Source organism: Paralichthys olivaceus, chromosome 18 (assembly GCF_024713975.1).
Source record: "Paralichthys olivaceus isolate ysfri-2021 chromosome 18, ASM2471397v2, whole genome shotgun sequence".
Lineage (NCBI taxonomy): Eukaryota > Metazoa > Chordata > Actinopteri > Pleuronectiformes > Paralichthyidae > Paralichthys > Paralichthys olivaceus.
The window spans coordinates 6015586-6029574 of record NC_091110.1 but is presented as its reverse complement, the minus strand read 5'-3'; the positions used below and the strand labels follow the sequence as shown (position 1 = coordinate 6029574).

The window sequence follows — 13989 nt, the reverse complement described above, 5'->3', positions numbered from 1 at the left end:
CTGTGTTAGTTAGTTAGTTTGTTTCTTTCTTAGTTAGTTAGTTAGTTAGTTTGTTTCTTTCTTTCTTTCTTTCTTAGTTAGTTAGTTAGTTAGTTTGTTTGTTTGTTTGTTTGTTAGTATGCAGGATTATGCAGAACTACTGATTTCCATGAAACTTGGTGTCAAGGAATGTGGATCCAGATCAGGCTGCGAATCCAGGACTCTTTTTCACTTTCTTAAACACTGAGGTCATTTTTTCCACATTTCCCTTGATTTCTCTGAGGAAAATTCAAAGATAAAAAAAGCGGGCATGTTTAGGAGTCTGATGTTTGTGAGTTTCTTAGATTTCATGCAGATCCTCATAAAAATCCAGATCTAGTGAATTCAAATGTGTTTCATTAGGGGACTCTTGGGCCTTGGCGGAGTTACTCAAGCTACTCAATGCCAGTCTAGTTAACAGCTTGTTTTGCTGGCCCCATTTGTCCCCCAAAAAATCATTCAACACAGGTTTTATAAGAAGCCTACATCTTAATGCAATATAAAGTTGCACATGTAGCTGCACTTTTTTTCTGATAAACACGTTTAGAAAATGTATCATCAGCAGAAAGCAGCATGGGTTATGAGTTCTCATATCAGGTTATAGTATATACTATACACTATATGACAGGGGTGGGTGTAAGGAGAGCGTGGCCCCGCCTTTTACGCACGTCCTCCCCGCCCATGTCATTATGGATGCGGCCACCCAGCGGACACACTGAGCCTGTTCCTCTGCGGAGTCAGTGAGCTGCTGAGGTCCGGACCGGAGACACGCACTGGGACGTTTGCGCGCAACAGTCTCAGGACTCTCTGTGAAGTGCTGGTGTTTTATGTGTCTCTTCAGAAAGGACACAGTGTCCGCTTGTTTTACACGCTGCAATTCACACGGTGGATTTTTCTTTTTCTCTTTATTCTTGTTTTTGTTTGAAGACAATTAATTGGAGTAGGATCCGTGTGGGAGATGAAGACGCACCGGAATTGAGAGGCTTCTCCGTCCTCCGGGACATTTAAGGACGTCCAGCTGTGTTTTTTTCTTCCTCGGGGACATGTCTTGTGTCTGCGTGGATTACAGCAACAACATTAACATTTGAACTCTGTTTATCTTGGACGAACAAGTAGTAGCGTGACGCACGGTCCCCCCCAAAAAAGCGCAGCGCCCTCTCCCCAATGAAATATCTCCCTCCTGGATCATCTCTTGTCAGTAAGCGGATCGTGCTCAGTGAGACCCCCGACAGAAGAGACCCACGTCCCGGTGCAGTGGTCTCTCTGTTGACCCCTCTGGACCCACTCCGTCAGTCGAAGCGGCTTCCTATCCGAGTCCTCAACATGTTGACTGCGCACACTGGACACTTGCTGCACCCGGAATATTTACAGCCTCTGACGTCCGCACCAGTCAGCATCGAGGTATTTGCTGTCTCTTACACCGTGTTGCTACTTTTATCCTGTCCACCTTTGCACCACATTTCCCCTGAGCTCAGAGAAGTGGTGAAGATATCCAGATACAGGTCTTAAAGTCCTGACATCAGTTATGGAAACAGAGGAACATAAATCTAAATTCCCCAGCAGTGGAGACATGTCCTGTGTATAAATAGCCATAAATGTATGACTAACTATTTATATATTTGATTCCACATTCAATTTTGACCTGAGTAATTAAGTAATTAAATAATTATCTGTTTGGCAAAGCAACAAACACATTCTTACCATGACCTTGTCTTGTGTCATTAACGTAAAGTTATATAAAATCTGGTCTTCATAATCATATGAACAATCATAATAACCCAACTCCTAGATCTTAATTATACTTTCTTATTAGCCCTGAAAGTCTATATGCATGATTACAACTGAAAATGAATAAGCAACTTTTTCGATAATAGATCATTAGCCTAAATGTGAGGGTTTGCTGTTGTTCTGTATCATCTAGGATGATTAAATGTAAAGGTATGGTTGCAGCTTATTTTCATTATCCACTCATCTACATATTTTGTATCTTGATTCATTATTTATTTTGTGAAATGTCGAAAAAATATCAGTTCTTGTTTGTTTTTATAAACACTCAATTTAAATTGATAAATGACAAGAATGAACAGCAAATCCTTTAATTTGAGAAGCTATGTTTGGATAATAATTCGTATTTTTCATATTGTTCATGCTTAATGAAGGATGACTCAATTAAAATAATTGTCAATTATTTAATTGTTGATCGACTAAGTGATTTATTGATTAACTGTTTCAGCTCTAAGAACAAATTTGGACACATATTCTTGGATTTAGGGGAATAATTTGGACATTTATTCTTTTTACTATTTTGAATTTAGAATTTACTGACAAAATTCTTGATTGGAATAATAATGATTGAATTATTCAATATGGTAATTAATAGGTGCAGCTCTTAAGTTTGCAGACCTACACATCAACACAGAGGAATTCTGCTATTTGGTTTGTAGGTTGTTTTTTTGCAAGAAAGAAAAAATGTATCTGGACAGAATAAAGTAAAAGAAATAGCTAATCAAATCTATTTTTGTTGTAGCTGGATGCCAAGAAGAGCCCATTGGCCCTGCTGGCGCAGACCTGTTCTCAGATCGGTAAATCAGACCCTCCATCTTCCTCCAAGCTGGGCTCCTCCTGCAGCCAGGGGGACAAGGAGCCCAGCAGCCGCTCGTCCATCTCCATCCTGAAGCTCAGGGAGCGTCGCCCCTCTCTGGAAGACAAATCCAGCTTCAAGCCCTACAACAAAGGCAGCGGGGATAGTCGCAGGGACGGAGTCACCAGCAGCAGTGATAAAGTTGGGTTCAGAGTGCCCAGCAATAATGCTACCACTAATGGAAACTCAACCAGTGGTCAGCAGTCCTACCCTCCCCACGCTGCCTCACCAGGTTCGAGAGCCAGCAGCGGCTCCCCATCAGGACAAGCTCAGCAACAGCAGCAGCCTCAGAAACAGAGCCAGTCCCCTGGTGGACAGCCCACGTCACACTCTCAGACGCCCAATAGCGAAGCTGCACATGAGCGGGGCAGTCCCTCCAGCACGAGCAGCAGCAATAATAATCCTCCCAAAAAAGATGCTGATGTAAACAAGGCCGGCTCAGACAGTCCACACCATGCGAACTCCAGCCACGTTCGAGCCAGCACAAACTGCAGTAATGGCAGCTCTGATGGTTCCAACCATGACGGAGGTAAAGCAGAGTCTGCCCAGCCTAACCTCAGCTCTGGACATATTACACCCATTTCCCCTTACAAGACAAGCCAACCACTCTTCCCCCTGCCCTCTTCCAACATGGGCTACCATGGATCTGTAGTGGGGGCGTATGCAGGCTACCCGTCACAGTTTGTTCCTGGGCTGGACCCAACAAAGTCCAGCCTCAGTGTTGGGAGCATGGGAAAGCACCCGAGCTCCAGCCCTCTCACAGGTTCCTCCCCTCCTTCCCTCATGCAAAGTTTATGCAGGGACCCCTACTGTCTAAGCTACCCCAGTATGTCCCATCTTGGCGGAAGCAACTGCAACTCCTGCATCCACGACCCTTCCTCCACTCTCAAATCAAGCTTCCCATTGGTGTATCCCTCCCACCCACTCCACTCCCTCCACCAAAGCTCCCTGTCATCCAGCGCGTCCTCCTCCCTCTCCCATCCACTCTACACGTATGGCTTCATGCTCCCCAATGACCCCCTGCCTCATGCCTGTAACTGGGTCTCAGCTGGGGGGCCATGCGACAAACGCTTCACCACTTCAGATGAGCTCCTGGCTCACCTCCGCACACACACGGCGCTCTCTGTAGGAATGGACAGTAAGCTGCTCTCTGTTTCCTCCTCTGGACCTGCCTCCTGCCACCTCCACCTCCCCCAGCAGAGCAGTCCAGGCTCCATGCCCAGCTCCCTATCGCTCAGGGCTCCTCCGAGTCTGGGTTTAGCTCGCTATCACCCCTACAGTAAGGTCCACCTGCCCCCTGGTCCCCCCTCCATCTCCCTGCACTCTCTGCCCACCACAGGCCCGTACTACCCACATTACGCTCTCTACAGTCAAAGACTTGGATCTGCATCTGCACTGGGATACCAGTGATACTCCATCTGAGGAATCAGAGGAATAGTTTGACAATTTGGAAAATGTGCTTATTAGCTTTCTGGTGGAGAGTTGGATTAGAAAATTGCTTCTACATAAAAGAAGGCTACAATCAGCAACCAGTAAGCTTAGCTTAGCACAGACACTGGAAACAGGGGGAAACGGCTAGCTAGCATTATCCACCTCTGAGTTCCTCTAAAGCTCAGTTGAGTTGCATTTTTGAGCATGTAAAAGAAACAAATGTAGGCATGAAAAACTACAGTTTGCAGTTTTTCCAGGCGACAAGATGGGCTCACATAAAGCCCCTCGTAAAACGACTCCAACTAAATATTTGTCATTAATTATTAATCTGCAGATTATGTTATTCATCAATTGGCTCATCACTTATTCTATAAGTGGAAATTTAAAGGAAAAATCAACTACAACAACTAATCGGTAAATCAACTCATTGTTGCTTCTCTAGAGTTAATTTGTACCCGAACTGTAGTGAGACAGATCCAGACCTTTGCACCAACCTAAACTCACCAGCCGCTGCCTGTAGCTTTGTATTTACTGTCGAGGCCTGACTTTGGATTCATTCTGCTCATCTTATTCTCTGCCACAGAACCGATGAGTGCATTTACCAAGATGTCAAAGTATAACTTAGTCAGTACTTTAATGCAGCAAGTTGCTGCTTCTTGTGACTTCAGACTGGATTTAAGTGGAACTAGGATGAAAGAGCAAGTCCTGGATTTTGACTTGAGAGCATCTTCACACTTTCTTTACACATTATATCTGAGGTTTGGTATTTCCAATCAGGCTCTACCCCTAAGGAACAGAGGACACACGTGGCTCTTGCATGTCTGCACATTGCTCGGATACTTTTGCACCAGACTGGACTGCCCCACAGGTGACTTCTTCCGCCCCTTGGGCTCTGCAAATTGATAGTTGGACGCTGAGTAATAGCTCCTGGATGTTCAGGGCTCTCACAGCAAATGACGATGATTTAGAGCAGAAAAATGTTGTGCGGCAGGGGGTGGCAATTAGCTCATGTTCATCTGGCACCAGTCACCGTCCACCCTGCAAGAGATGCATGTACGCTCAACACAGCAGACACACGTGAGTGTTTATCCAGCTCCACGGTTTCTGATGATTTTCTTTTTGGTTCCTCGTGTTTCTTTTTTTTTATCCCTCCTGAGAAGTTGTATTTATTTAATACCGGGAATCTAGCTTTCATGTTTACCATATAAATCTATTCTCATCTTACAGTCCTCTGAGCAAACATGTGGGAGGCCAGATGATGGGTGTTGAATATATCGTGTCTTAACGCTCCAGAATGAATGTTGAAATCACATCTCTCTCTCACGCTCTCTCTCTCTCTTTCTTTCTTTCTTCTCCCTGCAATCCTCAGCTGTTTTCATTTCTTTATTTTCACAGCAAATCAAAAAAAAATATGAGATGTGATATTTTTTGTAAAAAAGCAATGGGGCACCCTGTGGTGGCATCCAGTGAAAGCGGAGGTCATATTTTGTTAAATAAATCACACTGAATATGTATCTTCTCTTGTCTTCATTTCTGAGTTTGTCTGTTCTTCACCAGACGGAGGAGTCTGAATCAGAATCTACAGCAAACATCTGTTGCTTGTCACATGTTCAGGCCAGAGGAGCCCACTGTTGGCTGTGGTGACACTGAACTTACACAATAAACTTAAAAATCATGATGGGAGCTATAGTCATCATCAAGTGGACAAATATCAATATGTCATTGTTATTAATTTATTATTTTTCTGTTGCTATACACTTTCTATGAGATATAAATATGTATATTTATCACCAAAAGTTGTGATTCAATCTGTGTGTGTTTGTTTTGCAAAGCTAAAAAACAAACGGTAATCAGAAATAAAATTAAGAAAAAATGTAAATAGATAAAAACAATGAACAAATAACTGGTATAGTACACAGTATAGTATAAAATAATATTCATAATAATAGATTCATTATGACACACAGAGTCTTCTGCTTCTATTTTGTCAGTTAACTGACACATTATTTCTGATGCCATTTTTTAAATGTTTTTGCTCATAGTTCCATCATGATTTTAAGTCTAATCTCTTTCAATCTAATAATATAGTTTGAATTTAATCTTTTCTCAACGTATAGGATGTGGTGGTTCCTCTCCACCTATATCTGATTCAGATCAGATAAATATTTAGTTCACCACAAAATGTCTTTGAATCAGTCTGAGCTCTCAAACCAGCTCTGGCAGTCGACGTCTCTCTATCTTTCGGGGGGGGGAACGTGTTGAAATAGTGAAAGGGAGACGTAAACATTTGTCAGTAAACATGTCAGAGAGGTTTTAGCAGTGAGTGGATCTGTACAGCACTCTATTTTTACGGTGAAAGAATCACATGATTGATGACTCGGGGTGTGCTTTACTTCCGCTAATTTTTCACCGTGTCGACAGTGAGATTGTAAGCAGACCAGAGGGATACGGCTCACATTCCTGTGTTCTGCAGTGAAAGCAGTGTCACCTTAAAGCAACAGCATCCGAATGTAATGGATTTAGAGTTATTGAAGAAAAAGACGGATGCAGAGGCAGAATGGAAAAGTCAAATTTAATTTGCATTAGTGTGCATAATCATGAACATAGTCAGTATAAATATTTAAAGAAAGGTAAAGCAAGTTCTGCAAAGAGCATGAATAGAAAAATGAAACTGAAAATATGCCACAGTGAGTATTACCCCTAAAATAAGGCACAGCAATACGAACCAGCACAGAGAGGCAGCCATCCACAGCATCAGGTAAACACACAGTAGGATCATGATAAGCATCAGAGCTAAAGTGCTGCTTACCCTGTGCGTTCAAGACGAAGTCCTTCTGACAAGTCGCTCAGGTTACCATGGCTACCGCATGATTGGCAGCGGTAATATGCCATTTCCTCGCAACATGACACTACGACACCCTTGGCGGAGTATAGATAACCCAAGCTGGTCACTCACAACTCTGACAAGGGACCCACAGGGGTCAAAACAGCCCGTCCCCGCTGTAACAAGAGAAAGTGCTCCTGTTTCATCGCTCCGAGATGCTGTTGTGGGGTGTCCAAGTTCGGCAGGAGGGCACCAGATCCTATAGGCCCACTCTGGAGGTTTCATGTTGCCAATATGTCCCAGAAACACACACACGCAGACACACTTAGTTTATTAAGTGGAGGAAATGGGTTTGCTGCTTTCCAATCATTCTTGATCATTTGTTGTTCATTTGCTTTTCAGGGTTTTTCCAGTCAGCTGTGTTCACTGTCACGAGGAAGTGAAGTACAGTGTTGAATCGGGATGACAAATGAAAACTTTACGTTTAATTAAAGGTTCACTGTGTGGGATGTAGTGGCATCTAGTGGCGAAGTTCGATATTGCACTCAACTCAATACCTATGGCCCCAGTGACTCCTTCCAAGTGTGTAGAGGGAACCTTCAGGGAACATGAAATCATAAAAGGTCTTCTCTAGAGCCAGTATTTGGTTTGTCACAAGACAATCATCTTTAGTTTTAGGGGAGGTTACTCATCCACTCTTCCCACCCACATTCTCTTCAAGTCGACCGGGGGATTCATCCTTCACATAACAACTCGTGGTTACCACAGCCCCCTTTTTATATAGCACTCTAAATTACAGCCAGAGTGTGGCGGACATATTTCACTGTAATATATAAAAAGGCTGTGGGTATTGGTCTTGGAGGTGAGGGCTGACTGCCTGGTTGGTCTGAGTGAGTCCTGGATGCGGCTTGACAGCTCCGGTGATTAATGGTGACAGACTGCGGGGCTGCTCCTTCATTACATGACAAGTCTTTAATCTCTCTATCAGCGTAAACCAGCTCAAAGAGGCCGGATAAAGAAGAGGGTGGAATCGAGTGAGGTTTGAGGGAAAAGACGCCTAAGGGTATTTTTTTCCAGTGGCCACTCTGCGCTGTAAGGAGGTTTAGTGTTTTTGGACTCGTTCCTTTTGTCCTCACAGGCAGTAAAATTGTTTCTTGCATTAAAACCATTAAGCGAAGTCACAAATTATGAACATCTGCCGTGCTCTCTCTGAATTGTCTGTGAATTACAGATCATGGACCGTTTCCCAGAAACGGACTCCTCTGCTTTCATTTTGTCTCCCCTCCAACTTTATCACTTCATCCATCATCCCACTATAAGGGCTTTTCAAGTGGTCCAAAAATAAAGAGGACACAGATGTCAGCCATGCTATACTGATGTTTCTAAACCGGCATAAACCCATCACTTACATCCACCCACAGTCCGACGGGAGAAATGTTGAAAATGCACTTTTTCTCGCTTTCAGAAAAAACACTCCACAAAACCACTGTAAAACCAAGCTGATCCACTACAGCGCTCGTATCTTCAATTACACACAAAGCAATAACTTAACCTGCACTTGAGCAGGTATTTCTGTTTCTAAAAAGGGAACTTGGGAGATCTATCCCACGTCTCTTTCCTCGTGTCTGTTGGAGAAAAAAAAAATGTCGACAGGGGGAGTTTAGCGGTGTACAAAAGGGCAAATGCAATTATGGTTTTGCTGCTAATATGCATGGCCCCAGCTGGTTTTGATCTGGCAGCGCTCTCAGGCTCTCCTAGCTCAGTTGTCAGCTCTCATGCATCACAGGCCCGATGCTTAGCGGAAAAACGTGCTTTGGCAGCAACGTAGCGGAGGCCTGGAGGCCAGCGGGCGCTGGTGGGTTAGCCACATGCAGGGGGGTGACACCATCCTCTCCCTTTTCCGCATCTGGATCCTCATGGTCATATTTTCTCATTGGTCGTGGTTTTTCACCCTCTTCATGAATGTAACCGGCTGTAATTGGCCGGCGTGACCCTGAGCAGACGCCACGCCACAGACTTGGGAGGTCAGAAAAGGGCTCCAAAATACACATACAGGGACGGCAACACAAAAAGAGAGAGGGAGAGAGGGAGCATGCAGCAGAATGAGATGCCTGCATGGAAATAAGCAGACGTGATTACTCAAATACAGTCATTAAGGAGGAAATGTTGTTTTTCAAGCTGTCAGGATGATTAATGAGGGAGAGCAAATCCACTCAAATTCTGTTGTTTAGTCTAACAACCAGACCTGATCTCTGCCACTAACTCAGATCAGACAGGATGTGTTTGTTCAGCAGTGTGTGTGTGAGTGTGTGTGTGTGTGTGTGTGTGTGTGTGTGTATGTGTGTGTGTGTGTGTTGAATCAGTCATCAAAAAATGTGGAAAGCTTTAAAAAGGTTATGGGGAAAGAACAACAAAAGAACAACAAAAGTATTTCAGCATAAAACATTTTATTTTAGTAGCAGTATTTTACATTATTCTCTCCCCATTTCACACGATCAATAAAGATGAAATTCCCCCGATCATCAACAGATATTTCTTCTAAGAATCAACATGAAAACAAGGAGACCTCCTGCTGCAGTTAGATTCTGACACTGGCCTCTGTGTCTTCCACTCTCTCTCTCAATTTGGCTTACTATCCTACCTATACATTCAAAAACAATAAGTCAGCCCCATTCTCACTGAGCCAGAATGAAAAGGTTTAACAACAGTGCCTATGATGTGAGTCACTTTCAAAACGAATACATTTATACGCCCCATGTTAGGGTAAAAATGAAAACTGTTTCCTGTAATTTTAAAAATGTCAGTTTCTTATGAAAGGAGATCTCAGATATGTTTTTTCTGGTTTCCTTCATGTGCACCGCGTTCGCCGTGAACACATTTTCTGCGGCAGTAGTCACCTGTTCTACAGTGTAAGTGTCAACACGTTTCTAGAAAATTAGCTGTCTTTGTGAGTTTTCCAGCCCACATGCTGCCAAAGTCCTCAGAAACTCCAGATGTTCCCCAAATCACGCTGGAAGGCCGATAAGGAATCAGCTTTCAACAGATGTCTTGTGCCTGGACGCGTGATTTAGTAGCTGTGAATGATGAAACAGTGTTTCAGTGTCTCGCAGCCTGACTGGCTTTCATCATTATGTGCAAGCAGCTGCGGGTCTGGGTGATGTGATGTCAGCGGCTGGGAACGAAGAGCGAGATGGCACATCAGCTCTTCTCATTTTAGTATCTTTGGGTATTTGGACGTGGAGGACGGCGTCTCTGTTTGCTGGAGCGTGACATCTAAAAATGGGAATGTGGAGATGAAGCACAAATGAGGGAGAGTTTCAGCGATAATTTTAAGGGTGAAGATTCATTCATCTCCTTGAGAAAATAGTTTGATAAAATAATCTTCACTCAGAGTCCACTAACTAGCTTTTTTCCAGATTAGGGATCATGAGAAAAAGCTTGAAAATTGACCTTTTGTTTTTGTTTTGTAAAACTATTTTCATTATCCATCAATATACCCAGATTTCCCCAAATTTTCATGTAATCCACTTTATTTCATAGATTAAGAGTTACAAAATAATGAAACATGCACATGAAGTTCCTAGAGACTTCAATTTGAGTGTTTGGTCCAACAAACAGTCACAAAACCAAAAATATTACATTTGCAAAGAGAAAGGCACAACATCATCTCTCGTGTGGAGCTGGGACCTGCAAATATTTGAAGAACAAATTACTATTGAAAGATTTCATTATTGATTATTCATTTCCAAATGAATTATCCTGGGTCCGAATGCTCAAAATGGCAGCGCTAGTATCCAGGATATTTTGACTTTATTTTTGGATAGTGAGGGGAAGTGAAGACGTGTTGTCTTCATCGTTATATCTGTGGTTTTACCCTGATGATGATGATGATGATGACGACGATGATGATGATGACGACGACGTTGTCAGGGGATCACCAAACTTACCACAATCCATCCAAAGGGGAACATGAATGTCAAATGTCAGCCTCGTGGTGGCAGTATAGTGAATGGGAATCCCCATTAGGATACATCATCTAGGAACCATGAATATCTATATAAAACCTTCATGAGAATACCCCCAATCCTGTAGCTGATTAGAAATGTTGGTCTGAAAACAAGTGATGACAACTGCCTGACAACCCTGCAGCCATGTTGCTAACGAGGCTGAAAATTGCGCTGTGGGTCAAATGAAAAGTAAAAAGTGGTGAATGCAGAGATTCAACGATAAGAAGAGTCGGGATGAAGGGTGTTGCGGTCGGTCAGGAGAAGGAGGAGGAGGACAGCACAGATGACTGACACAAACAGTGAGGGAGTTGGACAGATGAGAGCCACAGGCGTCAGGAGCGGGGGGGGGGGGCAGGGTCAACACATCGCCATGTGCATTGAGTGTGGTCCGGCAGCTGTATGCATAGGGGAGCCTTGGCCTCCTGCTCTGCATGTCAGGGGCCATGATTAATGACCTGCAGGCCTGACTCTGCACCATCACCACCCCCTCCTACAGTGAAGTCAGTGCAGCCACTACTCATTTGACTCATGGACAAAGCCACGGACAGACAGACGTGCACCGGAGACGACGACTGGCACACACGAACGCAGTCAGACGCCAAATTAAAGCCGTTTCCCTCGTACAGAATCACACATTTTCCACATTTCCCAGGTAATTACAGGGAGGGAGCGAGGATTTCTTGGATTACTGTGTGTGTGTGCATGGCTGTGTGCGTCTGTGCAGTGTCGAGGCCGAGGAGGTGCCCCGTGCCTCTGTACTGGTTCCCAGCTTGTCAGGCAGCTGTCGAGGAGTGATTTATGACCACTAGACTCCAACCTGTCTTCACTGCCAGTTCAGTATTGTTACAACTGACAGCTAATGAGGCCAGACATGCTTTCAAGCAGAGCACTTAACAGGACTTCAATCTTCCCCCGTCACAAATACCATTTTTGCACTCGCTCTCCCTCTCCCTCTCTCAAACTCACACACACACATACACACACACACACACACACACACACACACACACACACACACACACACCCCTCCTTTTTTTTCTCTATGCCTTCCTTGTTCTCTGTCTTTCTGTGGTGGAATATCTGACAGGCACTGAAAGGGCTTCTGCCTACAGACGGAGATGTTTCTCAGAAGGCAAAGGAAGCAGAAAGAGACCCACTCTTTCTCAGACACACACACACACACACACACACAGGTTTACTGGCAGTAGGCATCAGCTAATGCTTGATGTAATCTAATCATCAACTCTTTGTACCCGGTTTCAAGGAGCAGCTACAGAATAATGCTTATGTAGATTCTTGCTGAGGGTTAGAAGAGATGATTGATGTCATTCTTATGTCTGAACGCTAAATATGATGCGAGAAGATAAGATTAGCATAACTACTGGAAACACAAGGAAGAAGTTAGCCTGGCACCTCAAAATGAATACCACATTTTACTCCACTGCAGGAGTAACTTATTTATTTGACAACTATAGTTTCTTTACAAATTAAACATTTTAATCAAATGGTTTCATTTCCAGGTAAATTTCCTGGATCATTTTCCCAGAGAGAACGATGGTGGTAATAGTTTAGTTTCCAATCCCAAAAATAAATTAGTAATGTAGTAATTTCTTTCATGGAAATCCATATGAATGTCAATGATAAACTTAAAATATTCAAAGTACAATTTTATGAACTAGCCTACACGCATTACCCACTTCATTCAATTTCCCGATTGTTTCTTAGAATGGCTTTTCTGTAATTAGTTGTTATAATTTCTTTGACAGAAATTCTTTCAAGTCATTTTTACTATTTTTCTACTTTTATGTTCAGCTTTCATGGATAAATGTCAACCGTACCAAATGAAGTATCTGTTCAACGGTTTCTTTCCAGGAATTGTTTTTGAAAGGTGATGATTTTTATCAGTTATCGATGTTCTCATGAAAGAGAGATTTATCAGATGTTGAACTATTTCCACCAGTAGTTTGAAGACTATTTATAATGCATCTAAACTTGCTTTTTGTTATGTATCACTATCAAACAAAGGTCACTGTTGGAAATTTGTATTTGAAAAAGTAATGTAAGTACATGTTTTAGTTGGTGAATGCACAGTAAACAGACATGATCTCCGTGTCTCCCTGCTTTCCTTCTCTATGAATAATCCAGTATCTGTATAAAATCCCTCACAGAGCTTCCCCACCTTTAACCCCTCGTTCCCTGTCAGCCATGATTAATGACAGGCTAACTAGCTGCTGGCTCACAGTCGCTGGCTGTGCCTTTGTCTCCAGGTCACTTAATGAACTCTGACAAGTCTTCTGCAAACCTCTGGACTAATGTTTCCATTAAATGAGTCGACAGCGACTCCTGGGGGTCGGGGAACAGAAATGGAGACAACAACAGATCCTGCTGGAAGGCTGATGAGGTTCATTGTTTCATTGTGTTGGGTCTTCTATAATACCATGAGGTGTTTCCAGGCAGAGGTCAAACTTCCTGTCATGTTCAACATCTGCTGTAGTTATTATTGAAAAATATAATATGTATAATACAGATGTTAAACTTTTAACCAGCAGATGACCCAAACAATGTTTAAACCCACAGAGCTTTCTTTTAAATTCAATTGATTTAAAATGTCTCCACAGTGGATGGATTTTGCTGAGGTGTGTTTGATAAGATGATAGTGTGGTGCTGCCATTAATTTAAAAAAAACATGCCTTTCAGAGTGTTTGAAATAAAGAAAGAGGAAATAGTTGTAAAATACTGAATGCTTAATGTTTTGGAATAATATAAATATCAATGTATGATAAACAGCTTCCAACCAGCCCGAAACAATTCCAGGACTAAATTCAACAGGGAATTTGCTTAACTATATCAATTAACATTATATTCTTCTTTACTCTACATTTTCTGTTATTTTCCATAATACTTTAGTGTATTGTATTGTAAACTTAAAGTACTATTATTAGTAGTATTACTATTAATGTACAATATCTAAATGAACCACTTCAACCAGCTGCAGCATTAAAATGCTTCTTAAACATTTATTTATTTATTTCAGGGTCACCTGAGGGTAAGGTCTCACCTGAAATGTA

The 13989-nt window shown here is 42.7% G+C and overlaps 1 protein-coding gene across 1 annotated transcript; it reads left to right on the top strand.

Annotated features, from left to right (window-relative positions):
• Positions 1-730: 730 nt before the first annotated feature.
• Positions 731-5602, top strand: LOC109625915 (zinc finger protein 703-like). Its single transcript, XM_020081500.2, has 2 exons — positions 731-1419; positions 2546-5602. The coding sequence occupies exons 1-2, from the start codon at positions 1183-1185 to the stop codon at positions 4067-4069; spliced, it is 1761 nt and encodes a 586-aa protein (XP_019937059.1). The 5' UTR covers positions 731-1182; the 3' UTR covers positions 4070-5602.
• Positions 5603-13989: the final 8387 nt, after the last annotated feature.

Bases quoted from the DNA above. Each gene is read 5' to 3' on its own strand.
- LOC109625915 (XM_020081500.2), top strand. From the start codon at position 1,183: ATGAAATATCTCCCTCCTGGATCATCTCTTGTCAGTAAGCGGATCGTG. The intron at 1,420-2,545 runs GTATTTGCTGTC...TTTTTGTTGTAG, and splicing joins CCGCACCAGTCAGCATCGAG to CTGGATGCCAAGAAGAGCCC.